The 22,061-nt window shown below is 43.0% G+C and overlaps 1 protein-coding gene across 3 annotated transcripts; it reads left to right on the top strand.

Moving 5' to 3' along the window:
• Positions 1 to 1,315: 1,315 nt before the first annotated feature.
• Positions 1,316 to 20,020, top strand: LOC117141259 (BAI1-associated protein 3). 3 transcript variants are annotated; one of them, XM_033304627.1, is made up of 10 exons: positions 1,316 to 1,797; positions 4,080 to 4,329; positions 7,178 to 7,418; positions 9,231 to 9,399; positions 11,616 to 11,922; positions 12,696 to 13,208; positions 13,308 to 13,781; positions 15,234 to 16,623; positions 16,730 to 16,976; positions 17,051 to 20,020. In XM_033304627.1, the coding sequence occupies exons 1-10, from the start codon at positions 1,368 to 1,370 to the stop codon at positions 17,140 to 17,142; spliced, it is 4,113 nt and encodes a 1,370-aa protein (XP_033160518.1). In that variant the 5' UTR covers positions 1,316 to 1,367; the 3' UTR covers positions 17,143 to 20,020. The 3 variants fall into 3 exon arrangements, with proteins under 3 accessions (XP_033160518.1, XP_033160519.1, XP_033160520.1); XM_033304628.1 differs by lacking the exons at positions 1,316 to 1,797; positions 4,080 to 4,329 and adding an exon at positions 6,859 to 7,091; XM_033304629.1 differs by lacking the exons at positions 1,316 to 1,797; positions 4,080 to 4,329; positions 9,231 to 9,399; positions 11,616 to 11,922 and adding an exon at positions 6,859 to 7,083.
• The last annotated feature ends 2,041 nt before the right edge of the window (positions 20,021 to 22,061 follow it).

Raw genomic sequence — 22,061 nt, 5'->3', positions numbered from 1 at the left:
CATTTGTTCATTTAACTAGAAAATATATAGCTAAAATATTAAATATTTAATTATAAGGCACAGAGCTTTGAGCTTTAAACTATTCAATAAAACAGATTTCGCAAATAATATTTTTGATTAGAAAGGCTTTACTCTGCAAGTATAAAATCCTTTAATTTTCTACGCTTTCCACCCAAGTTTAAGCTACTTCATTCTTATTGCCAAAACGAAATGGCCCAAGAGCCTTTATCCGGATTCCGGATACATTTCCATGGAAATTTCAACGGAAGGAAAAGACGGACAACTAAGCCCGTCACGTTTGGATGGCTGGGGGAAAAGCTGGTCCCAAAACTGTTGGTGTTCAATTTGCAATTTCATTTTCGCCAGCCGATTTGCTCATCCATAAATGAGGGCCAAAACCTGGCAAACTAATTAATTAGCTACTTTTCTGCTTGGTCCAGCGTTTATTTTCGCTCGTATAATTATTGTTATTATTTAGTGCGAGGCCATATATGTGGGCTAATTTATGGACCAGGACAACTCGTCCTTGTGTTACCTTGAATGTGTGTGCGTTGCGCCCAATTATTCATGCAGATCGATTAGCCGTGAATCCAAAAACGGCTCATTAGGCTCAGCTGATTAAAGGTTAATTAGGCCAGCGATACTGGGGGCGTACTTCAAAAGAAATTTAATTAAGAGCTGTGCCTTGAAGTGAGCAAAACGACGCTTCAATCAATCGATGAATGTCTATAGACCAGTGAACCAGTGCCTAAATGCAATCGTCCTTTTTTTCCCCCTCCTTGATATTTGTACAGAATTTGGATGAGCAAATGGGAGACGGGGCGGTAAGTCAACAAAACTGCTGACGAAACGAATCAAAGACAAATATAATGACTGACTGGGAAATCGGGGACATTGGGGAACTCGATTCGAATCACAGTCCCAGAATGCACTGGCTATAAAAGTGCCAAACAAGTTGGCTTAATTAATTTATTTTTTTTTTTTTTGGAAGAGTACTTCGTCTGGCTTTTCTACTTTGTAATTGCTTTTAGTCTGAAAACGAAAATGTTTCCATACATACATACATAATTCCGCTGAAGTCCCGGGGTCAAAATTCAATTATTGCCCAAAAATAGCTGAGTACAATTCTCCAGCGGATTGCAGAAGTTTTCCACCTTAAACAAACATCTCGTTTCGTCTTTATCCTTGCAGAGTCTCGATAAGCGAAAAACGGCGCGAGTCTGGACCAATTTATAATCGGGGTAGGCAAATCCCGGGCGCAAATTTCCAAGTGATTAATTTCGCAAAAAAAAAAAACGACGAGGAGCACGAGGAGTAACAAGTTGAGCCAATTACCAGCCAGCCAGATAAGAAAGCCAGATGCCGCCATGAGTTTCCTCAGCTCCATGCAGCAATATGTAACAAGTGGCATCTCGAGTTTGGGCCTGGGCAATCGTCGCTTCTCGCTTTCCCGCCAGGAGTCGAGTGAACAGCAGTCGGGGATCGGAGGCGCCACATCTGGCGGCCTCGTTTCCGGCCAGCCGCAGCAGCAGCTGCAGCAGCAGGTGCCGTTTCCGCAGCAGCCATTGCAGCAGTCACTTCCGCAGCAACAACAGCAACAGCAGCAACAACAACAGCAGCAGCAGCAGCAACATGGCCACGCCCCCTTGCAGCAACAGGCGAGCATCGGCAGCGGACTGGGCGTCTATGGCACCCCTGCCCCGCCCACCGGAGTGGTGGCATCTTCGACGTGCGGCAGTAATTACCCCTCCGGCGGGGTGGTAATCGGCAATCCAAATGCCACCAATCCATTACTGGGTGAGTTCTGATAACAATAATTTTTTTTATTCTTGGTAAATGTACTAATGTACATTATTTAAATATGGAAAAATACATTTAAAGTAAATATTTGTTATTTAATTTATTTTAATCCGATTACAATTAATAGCTTACAACATATTTTAAAGAATTACTACAATATTTAAATCATTCTAATTTCGTTGAGGCTTTAGTGTGCATATTATATTTACTTTTTTCCATATACGATTTGAAAAGAATTTAAGTTTCTGTATTGCATGTTTGAAATATTGTGAATATTTTTCCAATATAAAAGCTTAAACTTTTTAAAAGCCTTGCCAAAGGTCATATACTCGCAGAAAGTAAGAATTGCTTGGCTGTCTTGCCCTTAATTAAGTGGTTAATGGAGTTTTCCGATGTGGTTTTAACCCTCCGGACTTATCGAGAAATCGTGTACAGAAGTACGCATGAATAGTACCCAAGATACACCTTTAACTTGGCTCTCAGTTGACTTTCACTTTCCATCAGCTGCCATAACTTGGCCAAAAAAAAAAAAAAAACAATTTGTTTGCGTATGCGTGCCGCAAAGATGGTAAACATGGAAAAGTTTATTGAATCCGCCAGACGCCATCGTCATCGGGTCTCAATATGAAAATTACATTACATGTCTTGCCATCCGCCAAATGCGACCAAAGTTTCCCAATCGCCGAATGCTTTTGGCCAGCAACGCCTCTCGCATATGGATCAACAAATGTGCAGACAAAACCACCGCATGGGGTGCCAGTTGGTTCTGGTGGCTGATAGTGGTTCTTACACAAAGAACAAAAATTCTAGAAAAATGTTTTTGGGTTTTGAAAATATTTGATAGCATATGTGTAGCTGGAAAATAGCATTTAAAGCCAACTAAATTTGATCTAGTGATATAAGAGCACAATTATTAGGATCTTCTATCTTTTATATATATATACCAAACTATCTTGCTCGTGCAGCACTAGTTTCTCTCAGTGTATGATAGCTGGCGAAGCGAAAGCAATCAGCATGCATATGTGACTTCTTGTGCGGCTTCGTTTCCGCTTTGGCTCCGTTTGGCTTTGCAAAACTTGTTTGCCAAGCTAAACGATGTACAAGGTTGTTGTTTCTATCGCAGTTGGCAAATGCAAACACATTTAAATGTCAAGACGCAGCAGTGGCATCAGCATCAGTATCAGCGGTTGAAGGAGCAGGAATAGCAGGACCACAAACCGCCGGATCCTGAACTTTCCGCCATAGCCATCACATGCCCATCGTTATTGCCATCGCCATTGCCAACGACATTGACTTGCCATTTGGCTGAGATTTTGATTCACCGACGTCTGCAGCATTTGAATCAAAATTGAAATTGGCTTATCTTGTTGCACGAGCGGCGAACAAGCGGTTTTTCCTGGCCAAACAGCTGCCAACGGGGAATTGTCGTTTTCATGTTGCATGAAAAAAAAAGTATCCCATCAACGTGTGTAAGCGCTTTTCCCAATTCCGCAGTCCAACTTTGACTTTACGCCTTGTGCACACGTTTAAACCAAACCGAAATTCGAGCGCATATTCGTATTCCTTTCGTTGCTTTTCTTTGCAATTTTTTAGTTGGCCCGGCTTACCGCTACTTGGCCAGAAAAAAAAGCATTCTTTTCATAGCCACATCAATGGTTAGCTATTTCCATCCGAAACCCCGCACCACAGGCACTCTCTGCCACCGTAGTCGTAGTCCTTGCCAGCCAGGAGTGGCAACCAGGACCAGCTGCAGGAGCCACAGGACCCACACAGATGCATGTCAAGGTTGCGGGCTGCGGTTGCACTGCCGTTGCAGTTGCCACTACCGTTGCCTTCAGCACGGACCACTGCACCACACGGAACCACATCGCACCACATTGACTTTGACTGCGTTCCTTTCACACCTGACTTTCCGTGAGCGTGGCCATCAGCTAGCTGTGCTCCACAGACATTTGCATGTTGCGGGAAATTATAGGATATTGCACAGGGCAAATAGTTTCCAAGATCAAACTTTTCGTCCGACTTTGTTCAATCTTCTTATTTCGATGTGAAGAAAGTTCACAGAAGCATGGCGAAAACTTAGGAAAAACAAACATGGGTCTATTTTTTGTATACCTTTGCATATACGTAGTTAGCACATCTTTAAAAATTTATATTATTTAAATATACAAAGCATAGTAAAGTAAATAAGTATATCATAATAACTTTTGCTCGCCTGCTCCATATTGATTTATATAATTCAGCTCATGCTTTTACCCCTTCTCATTTTTTTCCCAAAGGTTACCCCAAAATACCAGGTGGTGCCGCGGGACCTGGCAGTCCCTCGACATCCGGCTCCGTTGGGCCAGGTGGCACGCCCCAGTCGCGTCGCCAGTCGCGGGCATTGGAATGCCTGGCTCCACCGCGCACCGGATCCTTCAGGCAACGCAATTCGCCACTGCATCAACCGGATCCGCCGCCTCGTCCGCCGCTGGCCTTCTGCAAACGCCGCCTGAGCTGGCCCGAAGTGGATCCGCGCTCCAATTCCGGGTAAGTCGAAAGTCATAGCCAGAACCGAGACCAAATCCAAGTCCGGTGCCCTTAATGCATAGTTGATGAAGTGCCAATGGATTTGGCAAATTTAATGCCTGTCTGGCGGAGATTGGTTTGAAGATGGAATGGGTGAAGGCGCATGTTTGCTGGAGGTAATTAACCCGCAGATGGAAATGCTAATATTTTGCCCCAACTTGGCTGCCAGATATTTACACACCAAAACACACACACACGCGAGAATACAGAGGTATTCGAATGTGAAATGCATAAATTAAACATTGCGGCATAATGAGCTTCTTTGGGGATTTGGAGGGCAGTAAAGTAAACAAGGCGTGGCGCTGGGAGTCACGCAAAGGCGGGGAAAATCTAAAATAAATTACATACATACCAATTAATTAATGTACTTCAATTTCACAGTTGTGTTTTTCGATTTGTTTTTCGAATTGCCAAACAAAAACTTTACCGCTCGACCTTCATAATTACGTAATTACAAAAGTTCCTTCAGTTAGTTGGGCGTCGAAATTGGAAAGAAACTTCAGCACCCGCCCACTTGCCTAGGACCATGGCAACTTTGGATGCGGGCGAAAAAACCTTTGAGTGTCGAAAAGTTTGTTTGGGAATAACCAGCACAAACACACACACACACATACTAACAAATAGAGGGTCTTGTTCGTTGGGCTTAAAGGTGCCTCTTTTGGGTCCTTGGATTGCTCTCAATGAGGCCGAGAATCATCTGGCATCCAGGTGCAACATCCTCCAGACGCTGCAGCACCATCTTTGTGCCTCAAAAGGCAGCTTTTCCAGCACTTTGCATAATGCGGCATCTGCTTAACCTGGAAATGTGCGCTCGTCGCGAGTGCGGATCACAGGTTACATTTAATTAAGCCCGAAAATGAGGTTTACTCTGGAGATTGCTTAAAGAAATATGAGGTTTTGATGAGCCGAAAGTGTGAAATGCGTCCTGAAGAGCCCGAGCTGCCAGCAGCGAAGTTTTAACATCCATTAACATGGCTGGCTTTGGCTTTCCGGCATAATTGGTCTCGTAAAGTATACCAAAGTTGTTCAAGGATGAAATTAATTTTCACCGCTTTGTAAACTCATGACCTGGGGCGCAGACCAATGGATATTGAGCGCATATTGACCACTATTGATATTAATTTTTTTTCACATTTGCACAGCAATTTGATTTATTCACATTTAATTGCACGCTAGTTGAAAAGAAATAATTTCTCCGCCATTTGGAAGTCAAACCAAAAATTGAGCTTATTAAAATGCAATTGATGCGCGAGAACTCATATTTTATGCATTAACAACTAATTGCCACAACATTGGTTTGTCACCACAGCCGATAAATTTTAGCAAAACGAAAATAAATTGCTCGCAGTGGGACTGATTAATTTATATTTCATAAGAGCCCTCTTAACACAAAGCCGCTGCTTATCAATTATTTAGCATCAATTGGCAGTCAGGCAAATAAAAACCAATATTAATTATGTGCTGAACAAAAAAACAAACTTTTGCGCCCTTAAAATGGTTTACCTTAAGTTAAATACAAAATAAATATATGCGACTAAATAAATACGAACGAAATATAAAAAAGTTTAGCAAAAACTTTTCCCTCAGCCCGAAAAAAAAGAAGAAAATGACAAGAATACTGTGGAAAAATCTTAAAAATTGAAACCAAAAATGAACGTTCTCCGAGGCGATGAAATCACAAAGCAAGACAGCAAGAAGAAAAATAAAAGCAACTCAAACATTTGGGCGAAAACTTTAAAATTAAATTTTTTCACAAAACAACTTTAGAGTGGGACAACTTCAGACAACGCAGTTAGTCTACCCTATCATTTACGGCAATTATGTTGACCATTTTCGCAAGAACACGGCTTTAACCCCACTCACCCACATATATATATTTATATATATATATATATTTATTTATATATATATATTTATTTATATATTTGTCTAGATGAACACCGAAAGGTGTGTGTTCCCAACATTTCGGGGTCGACAGGAAAAAGTTCCGACAGAAATTGTTGCCTACTTTCGTGGGCTCTTCAGTTTATTTTGTGCCATAAACGTAAACGTAAAAAATCATCAACGCCGGCGACAAAGTTAAGCCGCTTAGCTGTTTTCCCTGCTGAGTGGACAAAGTTTTTGGCCAAAATTTTCTTTTTTCTTGCCACAGCTGCTCGAATAAATCCGATGGGCTTTTGCCAGAGTGCGGGGCATGCAAATCAAATGATTAGGAGCATCCACTATCGGGACTAGTACTAGTTAGGACCAAAGCCAAAAAGTTTCAATCTAGCATGCACTGGAAACAAAATATTTTGGGTAAAGTTTACTGGGTTTTAAGTGCTCATACCTATATAATTTGCAGCAAACTTCAGTTGGAGAAATTTTACATCTCCTAAGGTAAATTCGTATTTTAGTTTAAAAATGTATTAAATATTTTTAATGAGTAACTAAGTTGGGTTCATAGACATTTTTTTCTGTGTGCCAACGGGTGAATATTTGTATACAATTAGCGGCTCAGGGAAAGCCTCTGGTTTTTGGATATCAAGCATACGCCGAGTGGTACGCGGCAACAGGCGACGACCCTTATCAAAGTTGAAATAGGTACGGCACTGTCACATTTGTATGTCGGCAACGGCATATTGACAGTGCCAATTAATGTTGGACACCCAACTGACAGCGGCAGCAGTCGATTTGAATATCCTTTGATATCCAATCGGCAGAGAGAGCTAGATAGTGAGTGAGTGAGTGAGACTCCATAAAAATGCACACATACGTATTACAAGGTATAACCCTATTTTATACCCCTATTGTATGTTTCCCTTCACAGCGTTCAGGAAACGGATGGGTCGTACTTCGAGAACTTTACATCGCTGGGCTGGAAACGTGAAAATCGTCGCATGTCGGCCACGCGTGCCGCCGAAGCACGTGCCGAGGCTAATCCCGAGAATGAACGTGATACGCCGGCGGGTGAGGAGTCCATTGACCGCCAGGACGAGAAGGAGAAGCTGTATGCGGAGGTGCTGCACACCATTGCCAATACGGTGGGCGCACCGGCTCCAGGTGGACAGGTAAATCAATATTCCGGGATGAGTAGTTGCCTCAGCTGCTTTAGAATACAATTATGATTTTGGATATTTTTGGGATGGAGCTTAGGTTTGGGTTACGGGGACTTATGCAAATAGTTGCAAATTACACAAATTAGGGCGATTTAGGAGATACCGAAAACATTTTTGCCTCGGGGCGGGGACACCACATGATTGAAAGGCTTAATCGCCGGCATTAAGCTTTGAGACGTTTTGCAATTTGAATGATTAATGCTTGGGGTTTTGGCCAGCCCAAAGGCAAGGAAGCACATTCTGGGATTCGGAGATTTTGCAACTGGACGAAATCAAGTGGGTGGATGGGGATATTTCATTCCATTTCCCAGCACTCCAGCTTCCAAGTCTCTGCTGAGAGGGAAGCAAAATTCAATTAAAAATGTGCTACTTTTCCTTCTCATTGCTGATTGCCATTTTCAAAAGGAATTTCCCAATAATTCTGCCATGGCCGAGCTCGGCTTAACACGAGTTCATTTTTCAATTATCGTTTTTAATTTAGCAGTAAGAAAATTGTTAGACGCCCAGTGCACAACTAATGAAACTTGAGCAGCTCCTCCCCAGTGGGCGTGAAAGTGGGTGGAGGATGGCAAGGTTACGCCATCATAACAAAAGTTTCAACTAGTAGCGGAAAATAAGGTTGCTTCGCTCCTGCTGTGATTGAGTTGAAACCGGTCAAATCTCGCGGGTCTCCGCAAAGCGGATCGAGAAATGAGAAAACAGGACGAAGGACGAAGCAGTGAGTTGGCCAAGTCAGTAAAGTTATTGCCTGGCCGACTCTGCGGGCGTCCCCAATGCTCGAGTTTTTGCATTTAATGGTAAATAATTACAAATAAATGCGATTTGCTCGGCCAGCGAGCCATCAGAGGGTTAAACCTGCCCTAATGGAAATTAATGAAAAGCGGAAAAAAATAAAATAAAAGTAATAACGAAATGGAATGCGGGTAAGTTGCAAAAACAGTTGCTGAATTGCGAAGGTTGCTTGGTAACAATCCGGCCAAGTGGTGTGCCATTTAAAAGATAAACAAACCGAGCTGAGCTCCGATTATTTTCAATTATAAAGACTTTAGTTGCAGTGGCAGTAAAAGTATCTTAAATGAAGGCGCCATTTCATTTTTTGCCTAATGAGTATAAATGTAACTGGGATCGTCAAGCTTAAGTCGCAAAAATCCAATTCGCACACAGAAAGAATATTTAATTTTCCCACTTAAAAATGCCCTATACCCAAATCAATTCAAGTTCTCTTCACGCAAAACAGCGTATTACAAGTAAATGTAATTAAATTTTTAAAATATTGCTCGCTAAATGCAGATTGTGTGCAGCAATCTATCGAGTAAATTTAATGAAAGTCAAGATTATTCATAATTTCGACTGCAGCGAAAGCAATCAAATTATAATAACATCCCAGTAGTGGGGAAAATGATGAAAGCGTTTTTCGAAGCGTGATTGAAATCAAAAGACGGCAGGCTAATAAATTCAACGAGGATAAATCAATACAGGCGATAGAGAAAAGAGAGTGAAAAGAAAGTGGATTTGGTTCGATGAGGCGGGCGGGGGCGGGGCCGGGGGTTAGTCAATAAACTGAAATTTCAGCCAAAGCGAAATATGCAAATTTTTGTCCCAAAAATGATATTATAATTTTGTTGACTTGCAAAATATTTACAAATGAACGACAATATAATTAAATTAAATTTTTGAAAATATTTACTCTCTCCCTGTGCGCGTCACATGCGGCGTATACGTAACATGCTATACTCCATACTCCTTGCGAAATCCGGAGCACAGTTTGCACACTACAAGGACGAAATGTATCTGCACGCACAGCGCGCCTTCGGTGTCAATCCGGATCGTCATTATCGCCTGCTGCACGCCTCCGCCGAGGATAAACCAAAGATAATCGTACTCTCTGCGGTGGTAATCGAGGCTGATGGCCTCGAGGCAAAGGATGCCAATGGTAAGCCAACACAATCGGCACTTTGCCGCACTTTTCCACAAATTTCCACACTTTTCCGCCCGACTAGCATCCACCTGCCCCCCATTCAATGTTTCAATCTGCCTATCCATCTACCGTGCGTAAATATTTTTAGTTTGTAAATTGATTTTGCGGCTACTGCGGTAATTGCATTATGCGGCATGTGCGTAGGTGTGTGCACTTGGGCAAATCAAAAAGCCAAACGAGCCAACATCTATAGCACTGAGCACCATGTGCGTTGACTATTTCCACCAATTATCCCACATTTTCCGTGCAGCATTTGTGTTGCTGTCCTGCCCCAATCGACCAAGTCAAAGTTACAGTTTTGGTTATGCCCCATCTTGTTCCTTCGGCTCCGTGTGCGTTCAATAAATTTGCAATTTAATGCTTCCCATTTTGTTCATTATGCTCAAGAGCCAGAAGCCCCAACGACCAGGAATAGAAATGCACAGAGGGAAATGTTCGTGGCAGCAAGTGAAGCATTACTTTTAATTACATCTAAAGGTGTTAGTTCGGAAACACAGGAAAAATGTTGGCACTTACATGGAATTTTCCAAGCAATCTAATTTGAAGTTGAGCTAAAAGTTTATTGCATTTTTATTCTAGTTTCATCTAACAAATTTTAAATAATTCTGTTGAAACAAAATTGCATAGATATTGGATGGCTTCTACGAAATGATTAGCACCATTTCTTTACCCTCAAAGAGAAACTTGTAGGAATTCTTCTCAGTGCAGCAGCAGGAGCAGCCTCATCGAAGGCAACGCAATTTCGCATTTTAATGTGCTCAAGGATGTGTAAGGAATACGTTGAGTGCTCCTTCGTCTGCGTCTGCTTCAGTTGGAGCATTTTTCTATCGCCCGACTGGCCGGGTGGCCACATCACCATCCCCATTCCCATCACCCTGCCCATCACCATGCCCAATCCGTGAAGAAGTAGTGCAGTGTTAGTGTGCCGTCTGCCATCTGTTAAATGTACTGATGATGACGGCCAACGTCTGCAGGCAGGGGGCACAGCAAATAGGCCAGAATGAGGCATCCTTCTGGCTGGGATGGGGGTTTTGTGGACCCGGGGCCCCTGGGCAGATGGCAAACAACTCGTTGCCAATGAAACGTGGCCGATGAGAGCGGTCTGCTTTTGTTTGAGCCCATTCTCGATGGGCCAAATAAGCTGGCAAGGCTGAGAATCAGGTTCAGTTCCGTGCGATTCGGGTCGGCTTGGTTCGATTTTCATTAGCAGCCAGTGAAGCCCTTCCCTTCCAGCGGCTGGCTGGTCAAGCATGAAAGGCAACAATCAAATTGGCCATTACAATGAGTGGCTTCAATGTACGAGTCCGAATTTCAAATGAATCATTTCGGCGGCGTAATCGATTTACCGGCGCAAAAACACACTAAATGTAAATCGAATTCGCAAGGAATCCGTTTTAGTACATAATCAGCCAGCAATGGCAATCGGATATTACTTCGCTTATTTGCTGTCCACTTTGAACCCAATTAAATTAATCGCCCTGAAATCATATCGTGTCGGCTTGGAGAAATTGTCCTCAAGGCTGCGTAATTGTTTCAATTATGTAGATCTTTGTGCAAAAATCTTAATCTTGGCATCTGTGGCAGGCGAAGAGCTCTGCGATGTGCGCGTAAATCACTGGCACTCAATAATTGAGCGGCACTTTATGCAAATGAAATGTTAATCATACGCAATGTGTGACTGGGAGCAGCTGACGCCACGTTGTCCCCGCCGGCAGTGCCATTAATTGCCATTTAATGTCATCAGGCGACCTCTTCATTAATGCGCCACCATTTCCCACTCCACATTATTTATACCCGCCTCCATGCCACCATCCATCTTTTTGTATCTTGGTTCGTTCGAAGATAAAAACATAATATCAGTTACATTGCGCCGCCATAGCCAATTAATTGAATTATTATTGTATTTATAAGGCAACACTTGAGTGAAAAATTGCCAAATTATATCTTTATATCTTCTAGTGCAGCTATCTGCGAGCTTAAAACACGAACATTGTTTTATTGTATATCTGTCAATTAACTAATTTATGTTTATCCTTGCAAATAAGATTGTAGAATTCAAATTCTATTTTATTTGCTAATCTAACTAATTTAAATGTTCTGTAGTCAGAAACTCTCTCTCTCTGCAAAACCCAGAACTTTGCTCCATGTTAACTTAATTATTTATTGTCCAGGTTTCTCGGATCCGTACTGCATGCTGGGCATCCAGCCGGATGAAAACGGCGGTCCGCCCGTGTCGCCGCTGCCGCTGCCGCCGACGCCGCGCGCCCTTTCGGCGGACATGAGCGGCGGCTTTGATAATAGCGCCACGGACTCGCCGCCGCACCGGAAGCACAGCTTCCGGCTGAGCTTCAAGCGGCGGGAGGCGGGACGGCGGGAGCAGCGCGACTCACTGGGCGGACCGGTACCGGCCAAACTCATTAAGGCGACCAGCATCAAGCCGCACACACTGACGCCCAAATGGAACGAGAAGTTCAAATTGTAAGTAAATCCATTGCGATTCTAAGCTCATTTAATGATGGATTTGTGGAACTGAATCGAAGCGGCAAGCATCAAAAGACAGGCATTTTTGTTTCCGCCTGATCGACTGATAAATGAGAAGTCCTGGCAACAGCAAAATGAAATTTAAACAAATCATCGGCATTTGTGGTTCCTGTCACATGCTCAACGATTCGTTTCAATATCGAATGTATTTTACGAGTTGTAAGCCATAAAAGAAACAAATTCATTTGCATTTTCCATAAATGAAGCACAAATGCACATAAGAAATGGAATAAAGTTTATACTGCAACTGCAATAAAAATGAAAAAGGCAAGGATACCAAATTTCAAATGCCCTTTTCATAACAAATGAGTAGTGATTCGTGCGATAATTAATATAACAAAGAGATTGTTGATTCATACTTTTCATGGAATAACAAATTAGTACATATTTAATTGGTTTATTGTTTCTCAGAATTCTTGTATCATTGCCTTCATTAAATGGAAACCGCATGTTCCTCGAAATATGAATCTTTTCTCAATAATTATAATCAATAATAATAAGGTTTTTCAAATGAAACAAATTACGTGTTATTCCTGGGAAATCAACCACAAGGGTAGGGAAAATTTTGCTTCAGCTTAAAAGCAAGAATAAATCGAGCTATAAATTAAATGGAGCAGAAAAGCTTAGCACCCAGAATAACCATAAATCTTTGAGTATAAATAAATCACTTGAATTTAAATTGCAATTTCCTATATAATTACTTCCCGCAGCGACATAGATGACATCAATACGGACACCTTTCACCTGGACATTTGGGACCACGACGACGAAAGCTGCGTCATGGACGCCGTTTCGCGACTGAACGAGGTCCGTGGCGTCCGTGGATTGGGTCGCTTCTTCAAACAGGTGTGTCAATCCGCTCGTCAGGGTTCGCAGGACGATTTCCTGGGTTCCGTGAACATTCCGCTGTCGGAGATCCCGTCCACCGGACTGGATGCCTGGTTCAAGCTGGAAGCACGCAGTCATCGCAGCACCGTGCAGGGTCGCATCCGGCTCAAGTTGTGGTTGTCGACTCGCGAGGATCGGAGCACTGTAAGCGAGGAGAACCACGAGCAGCAGATCCACAAGGTGGAGCAACTCCAAAGGGTGTTCATGCAGCACGAGGTCACCACGCACGAACCTTCGTGGACCTGGTGTGGTGACCTTCCGGGTCCGGCTCTGACCATTCTGCATCAGCTGGCCGTGCAGTCGGATCTCTCGGACTTACACTGCGCCATGGCCAGGTGGGTTACTATAGATTATTTCATAATAAGATATATATATATAAATAGCTAAATTCTTTGATTGAAACTTGCTTTTGAAACCAATAATTCCATTTCCAGATATGTGGCTGCTGCCAAACTGAATCGATCAACCCCGCTGGACCCAAAGTTCCTGCATCGCCTGCTGAGCGACGTGGAGAAGCAGTGGAATCAGCCCAACCAGGAGGCACTCAGTCGAGATCTGGAGCAGTGGCTGGCGGATGCGATGAATGGCTTCGTGGAGCGCTCCCTCAACCAAATCCGTCGGCACAGGGACATCTTCCCAGCCCTCAATCCGCCATCTCTAATTCGACTGGAATTCCTGCTGCGCTGCCTGGGACTCCTCGGCTCCATGCGGGCCTTTCGCGCCGTCTGTCCATTCAACAAGGGCGTTAGGGGCGAGGTGGTCAATGCTCTGCGCAAAGGGTCCGTGATGTGGGGCCAAACGGTGATGCGGGAATCGCAGTCAATGCCCAATCCATTATCGAATTTCGTAACGACATTAACGGCGGACATTCAGCTGGGACAGACGTACTACCATGCCCTCTTCGACAAGTGAGTAGATTTTAGGATCACTTTTAGTCGCCGGTTTCGGTTAGTTACCTTTGCCCAACACCCATACCCACACCCACACGCATCGGCTTGGATTGGATTGGGTATGTGGCACACGTGTTGCCCATTAAATGGCTGGTCCAAGGTCCACGTACCCACTGTCCTCATCGTAGACATACATAAAATGTGCTCGGAACATTTAACAAAACAAGCTGGATACCGTTCGATCCCATCCCAGGATCAGGGGTTACCATGCGAACTCCGTGTTGACCCAATTGAATTGTGACCCCCACGCAAGTGGCGTCACTTCGATACCAACTAATCCGCCATCGGCGCCGGGGGCGGAGCACTTTACAGTTGCCGGTTTCTAATCAGCTTGTGCATTTGTCAAATGGCCAAGTCAAAGTCATAAAGCTAACGAGCATTAATGAGGGCCACAAAATGTTGTCATGACAGATTGCCAGCAGCGTTGAAAGTGACTGAACTAGTTCAAACCCAAAGGGGCAAGTGTTTCTCACTTAACTTCTCAAATAAATGTAACCGGAAGCGTGCATTTCCATCCGGAAGTTACCTACTGTTTAATGTAGTTAGGAATTTATAAGATACCTTTACCATTTAGGTATTAATTCTGCCAGCACTAGTTCCTATCACAATTTCGGAATGAAATCGGAGTGAAATGATAAATCGAACCACCTAATGGCTGAGATCACGTTACGGCCGTAAACGCAACCGGAAGTGCTTCCATAACGGGTCATTTATAGGTGCATAGAGCCGCATCCTTGGCCATCCCGCCGGACTAATCAGTCACATATTTGCCAGTTAGCGCGGCCATAAAAGGACCTTAATGAGGACATCAAGTGGCTTACACACATAAGCCCCAAATTAATTGCGCTGTCATAAAAATGCTCTCACGTTGCCCTTCTCTTTTTCGGCCCGGCGAACAACCCGGCCATCCTGACGAGGCATTTAACAAATGTCCAGGGGCTGTCAGCCAAAGTGTTGAGTGCTGAGTCCTGGAGTCGGGTAGCATTAGCAAAATTTACTTGCCGGCTAATTGCTCCATTTTCTCGCTTTAAACTCGGCAGGCCATTATTCGCAACTCTTTGGGCGGAAAGGCAGCTTAAGTGGTGATGACTGTGTCAGGTGTTTATACCATACAAAGTTAGTTTATTTATGAGCTTTAAGACCTTATTATTTAAAATGAATAAATGATATTATTTGAATGAGTAGTTTGGTGCAGCTTACTGGCAACGAAAGTTCCAGTTTCTATCACACTAAATACCGTTCAAAAAAAGAGTCCCATGTGCAATAAAACAACGAGAGAAAAGATAAACCTTCGGGAAAAGTTAAAGAAATAATTAAAGCAATAACAAGCCGAGCGAACGAACACCTGAGATCCCATAAATCCCATAAATCGATGTCCAGCCACGTAAACGTCTCTATCTTTCTCGGCAGCACGAATGGCATACAGTACTTCAGCATCATCTACAAACAATACGATGCGATGGTGGGCGAGGAGGTGTACAGCCGGATGGCCGCTGGCCAGGTGCCCGGTGTGCGAATGAACCTATCGCAGTACGCCGTGCTCGAAGGCGATGCGGAGCCGGTGGACACCAAGCCGTTCGAGTTGTTCCTGGCCCTGCAGGAGTTCTGTCAGCTGAAGCGACACCTGTCCGCCCAGCCTCAGCCGCCGGAGAAGCCATTGGCGTTGAGCAACAGCCACGAGTGGTTCATACCCACGCTGGAGCGCTGGATGATGGTGAGCAAGGCCAAGGCGCTGCAGAGGATTAGGGCGGCCATACGCATGGATGCCATATGCGAGGGTGAGCGGATTGTGCGGTACAGCAGCTCCTCGGTGGACACGGCCAGCACGCTGTTGAACATCAAGGAGTTCTGGAAGGTGCTCAATTGGCCGGATGAGGATACGGCCATCATGATGGAGTCGCAGCTCATCGATGTGGTCTGCTCGGCGGCCATGCATTATTGCGATTTAATTCACACCGCACTGGCGGACAGTGGCTACTATGAGCAGCAGGGTCCATTCCGGTGTTCGGATGACATGTGTGTGACCGTCAACAATGTGGAGTATGTGCGCCGCACTCTGGCGGAGTTCCGTTCCGATGAGCAGCCGCTGGAGGAGTCGGCCGATAATCTTCTCGAGTCCAGTCTCACTCACATGGAAAACAGGTGTGAGCGGATACTGTCCAAGTTGGCTCCACTCATGCAGATGTCACTGCAAAAGGCCATGTTCCATCTGGCCTGGTCACCCGACTCGCTGCCCGCAAATCAAGCCATTGTACCACTGCTGGAGTACTTGGATTGCCACCTGGCTGCTCTGAACAGCGCCCTGCTCACCAAGAACTTCAACCGATCGCTGAGATTTATTTGGAAGACGGTTCTGGGCGAGATGTCCCGCCAAATGGAAACTGGTGATGAGACGGACAAGCCGACTCATTTCCACAAGCGACTCTATGAGGCACTGCAACTGCTCATCGATTTCTTTCATGCCGAGGGTCAGGGACTGCTCCTGGAGTGCCTGCACACCGAGGACTTCTGGCGCATCGAGCAGCGGCTTCAGTTCCACAAAACGGACACGGATCGACTGATCGACATGTTCTATATGCAACGTCTGAGGGAGCAGCTGATGGCCGTCATGCCCTCGCCATATGGATCGCTGGCGGTGAGGGCCTACTTCAACCACGACTCGCTCTGCGTGGAGGTCCTGCATGCCAGGGATGTGGTGCCCCTGGATCCGAATGGCTTCAGCGATCCCTTCGTGGTCATTGAACTACTGCCGCGAAGGGTTTTCTTGCACTGCATGGAACAGCAGACGAATGTGCATAAGGTAGGATATCAATTAACTACATTCAGCTAGAAAAAACATATTTTCTACATGGAACCATAGCTTGTAAAGATATATGTTCTGAGTTTTGAAATATTCATATCTTTAGCGTACTCTCAACCCCGTTTTCGATGAGTGCTTTGAGTTCTCCGTGACCCTGGAGCAATGTTTGACCGAAGGAGCCATGATCTGTTTCACGGTGATGGATCACGATGTCCTGACGGCGAATGATTTCGGTGGCGAGGCCTATTTGGCACTGGGAAACATACCCGGTGTGGCTGACTACAGTACGAGTGTGGACAACTTCCATGGACTGAAACAAATCGAGCTGCCACTCATGGAGCAAAAGGATAAATGTGAGTAGAAAATACCCAAATAGCGTAGTTATCCTTTGAGGTTATTTAAATGGTTCTACCCCCCACCCATGAAGGCAATCCCATTTTGCAAATCCTCGAAGTGCGCGTCAATGACAAGCAGGCTCAGGACTTTGTGCGCAAACAGAAATCGCGGTTTATCAATTGATTCTAGAGAGGATAACAAAGGAAACAGGACTACCGAACGAACCGTTTGTAAAACGTTGAAAAGTGCGGATCGAGCAATGTAATTGCATCGATGGCGTTGATGTTGATATAACTTAACCAATCTAAATTGTATCCAAACCAGCATTGTATGTATTGTACTTAATCTAGTTGTTCGACAAAGACTCCTCATTCTCTTCAGTTTGTAAATGTTAGCAAGGAATCGAAATTCAAATGGTGCAAAAGTGACGAGTGACTAAAAATCGGGGAATTCAGATTCCCCAGCTCTACACACAAAAAGTTGCTTGAACAAAATTATGAATAAATTGAAACACAAATTAGGGACTTATTAGAAGCCTAGCATTGCTGAAATTGTCACAAATTGGCAATCAAACCAAAGTTATCTACAGCAAAAATCACATATGCGAAACACACACAAAAACTCGAGCTATCTACTCCAGCACCCAGATGCGTTTTGAAGACTTTTACCAGAAAAACACGATATACATTGTTGAAAACTCGCAAAATATCACTTGTACACTGAAACACTTTTTGGGTCAATTTAAACGAAATACGAATATATCAGCAACAAGTATACCTAATTATACAAGCCACAATTCAGCGTCACATATTTTCTACCATACGCCAAGAAACAATCAAAAACTGCGTAACTCTGAGCTTCTTTGAAAACCCCCCAAAAAGAAACACAAGACACGATAATACACTTACTATACACAGACAGGAGAAAGCTATTTACAAAATAAATATTAAATATGAGATATATGTACATGATTTGTACATTTTATATCACGCCCAAAGGACAGTGTAACTAAGTCTAAAGTATATTTGTAAACTATTTTCTGAGCACAGATTTTGTATAAATTTATTAGACACGCGCTTGTCCCCAGAGAGGCAGCCTTCAGCTCTTTTGCTTATACACAACTTAGGGCTTTCCTTCCCATCCCCCACCCACTTTTATGGATCCAGTCTCCTTCAAAAAGAACCCAAACCCCCAATTGGTTTAACCCACCCAGAAGGACTCGCTTCTATTGTAAATTTTGTACTATATACAAGGGTCTCTATGATGAAGGAACTTAAAACCTATGCACGCGGTTAGCTGTGTGTGTGTTATAAATAATTGAAGAAATTGTTGAAACTGTAACTCTTAACTGTAAACTGTAGCAAGAACTTTTTATACCTGTCGCTAGGGAGGCAGTGGGCGTGGCTGAGGACAATTTAAGTGGGTTAAAACTGAGGATAAAACGAAACTAAACTAAAACTAAACTACTAAAAGATGCACAACAAAGATGAAAATCCAAGTCAAATTACAACTAAATATTTTTAATATTTACACTTAACTCAAGAGATCTGCAAGGAAATTTCATGATTGTTAATCACAAGTAAATGGAGTATTATGCAAAGATGATATACATAACTATATATAGATAAATGGATACAAACTTAATCGGTAATCAAGTATTTAGTTTGTAAGATAGTTCTTTGGTTTCTCATCACTGCACAGCCATTCAGCCTTTTTTCACTTCAAAAACTTCTTTTTTGAGTTCGGTTTTTCTATAGTTATTTTAGTCTGCCATCGCCAAGACATCGACAGTGATCAGTGACAATCCTGGACGCAGGGAAGTTAGGATCCCGAGTAAAAGATATGAAACATCGAAGTAGAGTCAACGCTGTACGATCATAATTTCTTCTAAGAACTCCCACTTTCACTCAGTATCTTCCAAAGGGCACTCGTTATTTTCGAAAACTACCCACTTCAAACTGCTATCTTCCAGAATGCATGTGCAGCAAAAAGCCAGTAAGCAGACAAATAGTTAATTGCATAAATAATTAAATATAGGCCAGAGTTTGCTGCACTAACCAATTATTAACTACTATGTTGATATGTGTACCTATGATAATTTCACAAATTCAAACACACACGCGATCGAAGAAGGATAAATGAAATGAAATCAAATTAAATTATTCATGTTACTAGCACTATTTAACAAAAAAAAAATGTGAAAAATATATGAAGCCGGCAGAGTAGGATAATTTTAAACAATTGTAAAATTTCATTTCAAAGCGAAACTGATAGAAGAATGCGGAAATTGGCCAAACAATGAGACCAAACGCATTTCCCAACCGCAACAAACCCAACAAGCAACTGAAACTGTGGAAAAACCAAGGCCAAAACATGCATAAACCTATACTAGAACTAAATATATATATATATGTATACATACATATTTGAATGTGCAATTGTTGTGCTAGTTACAGAATACAAAGGAAACCTACAAAGAGCCCTCCTACATATACAGATTGCAAATGCAAATACGAAACACTTTTAATTGCCACATTTACAAGCGACCAGCAGCTGAGAAACAAAAACTGCAACTATTTTCGATGATAAAAAAGGTAACATGTATTTATTTCCCCGTTCTATTCAGGGCACATAATTCCCAACCAACAAAAAAAATAAAAAGATAGGGACTTGAAACTATTTTTTGTATGCCAAGACAGAACTAATTAAACAATCCACCGCCGAATCTTGATATCAATATTTTGAAGGAAACTACTGAAAAGCAAGCGTAAAGCATATAGTTTTTTAAATGTGAGTGCAAATACCAACGGGCCGCAATTCAGGTTCCTAAGCTCCTCTCCGTAAATATCTGAATGGATATGTATCTGAATAGCAAACACCGCAAACTCTAAACTATAGCTAAGTACATAAATGTGTGTCTGTGCCACAGCTAATATCAAATCAAAATGAAATCGATACGAAAGCGATAGGGAAACTAAGAATGAAAACGAGGACGAAACCCCTTAAAACATATTCAATGTAAATTCAACAAATGCTGCAGCAAATAAAAAAAACATTATCAAATTCAATCAATAAATGTCAATGAATAATTAACTAGCAAGTGTCTTTTATTCAAAAGGGTTTGAAAAAGGTGGGAAAAGGTAAATATGGGATTGCTATGGAAAGGATTACACTGTACTGTAGACGGTATTTTACGTAGTGACGAAGCGCACCTACTGACAAGCAGAAATCAAAGAAACTCTTTAGGTTCTACCCTTTTTAATTGATAAGTAATTGCTGCTAGAAGAGTAAGATTTGTTATCAGCTTGCAGATAATTTATATTTGCTAGCAATTTAATTTTCCAGAGAACTTTCATCTACTGATAAGCTAGAATCAATCCCGACGACAGGCCAAACGTCAGAGGTATGAAAACAAATTGTCGTCTTGCTGTCGGGGTTGCGGCCGGGAAAATGTTTGCGGAATTGATTTGAGGCATTATCTGGTGCACGTCAAAGGTCCGGAGTGAAAGTGTGGAAAAGCTTTTATCTAAATTAAATCCCGACACATGCGAACCCGTCGGTTTTTCCCCTGCCTTTTTTCTGCCATTTTAAGCACATGACGTACGAACGACTTGCCACTTAAAGGGGTCAACTTAAAGCGATCCTTTGAGACGATACATATGTACATATGTAGATGGTCTCATTGTATTTAAGGCACAACCTAAACTTTTTCACGACACTCACGACTGAGAAATCTGTGCAGTTTTATGCAACTTTTATGACACCAGAGCGCGCACACAAAAACTTTTACGACTTGCAGTGCCAAAGAACAAACAGCAGAGCATCTCGAGCTGCGCCTGATGCGTAAAGTCAACAAAAAGTAACGAACGAGTTACTACTACTACTACCCTGAAGAACCGAGTGAGGGATTTCACAAAAAAGTGTGTGCAAAAAGTGCTGGCAGGAGGAAAACCTGAAATAGACAATGCACAAAGTATGCACAGGATCCTGTTCGTGTCAGAATCAAAGATATCCAACTTAGAGCAGGACAACATTCGCTGTACGGAGCAAATACCATAAAAAAATTAGTAAGGATTTGACACAACAAATATTTCACATATCTCAGTTTCAGAGGAAAGTTAAACAACAGCTGGTAAGTGCACTTTTCAGTCCATTTGGAAGCCATTTTAAATGAAAACTAAATTGTTAAATAATATATACATTATTTTTATTTTTTCAAATTATAAATGCAAAATAATTTATGAAAACAAACTAATGCAAACTGCGCAAACGAAAGTTGCACGAAAGTTGTTGGAAAATTTCGCGCAATATTTCTATACAAATGTCGAAAAATGTGGCATGTAATATTTTTTTACATGACTGACTATTTTGAATACCATTTAGCGTATAAATTGCAACCTTAAACGTTCACAGAGAGAGAGAGCGGGATGTGCGGGGAAAAGTGACCCAGAGAGTTGGGCCTCTGGCCCCATTATCGATGTCACTCATCCTATGACATGATGCAAATTAAGCCCCCAACTTCTGCCCGCCAGCCAACATGACCCCTAATGCTCCAGCCAGCAGTCAAAAGCATTGCACAGTCACGTGCGGCAGCTGGCCAAAAGCGTTGCCTGTCAGCCAGTGGAGCCTAATGCAGTAAGCCCCCAGTGCAGTTCACCTCCCTGTAACCCCTGTAACGCTCTCACTCCCACCCGCAACTCCTCCCACCACCCACTTAACCTCTCAGTGCACTGAAACAATTTTCATAGACAGATAATGTGACAACCAGAGAACTGCAAGGGTGGCACTTTTTTACCACTCGACTCACACCCTACAATTTTGTGTGCGGGTGCTACCCGCCACGCACATCGCGGGTACTTACAAACACACAGTATAAATCTGAACATGCAGACAAGACACCCCGTTGTGCGCGCACCCGAATCAATACGGTGCTCTGCGTCGCGGGTGCCGATCACACACTGCCTAAAAAGGGATGAGTGAGAAAAACACTTATGGGTTTACCGTTAAACACATGGGTGTTTCCAAAAATACTCGGGTGTTTCCAAAAATACTTGTGTGTCTCGTAAATAGGCGAGTCACAGACAAGATGCGTAACTCCATAC

This window comes from Drosophila mauritiana, chromosome 3L (assembly GCF_004382145.1).
Source record: "Drosophila mauritiana strain mau12 chromosome 3L, ASM438214v1, whole genome shotgun sequence".
NCBI lineage: Eukaryota > Metazoa > Arthropoda > Insecta > Diptera > Drosophilidae > Drosophila > Drosophila mauritiana.
This window is presented reverse-complemented; position numbering and strand designations above follow the sequence as displayed.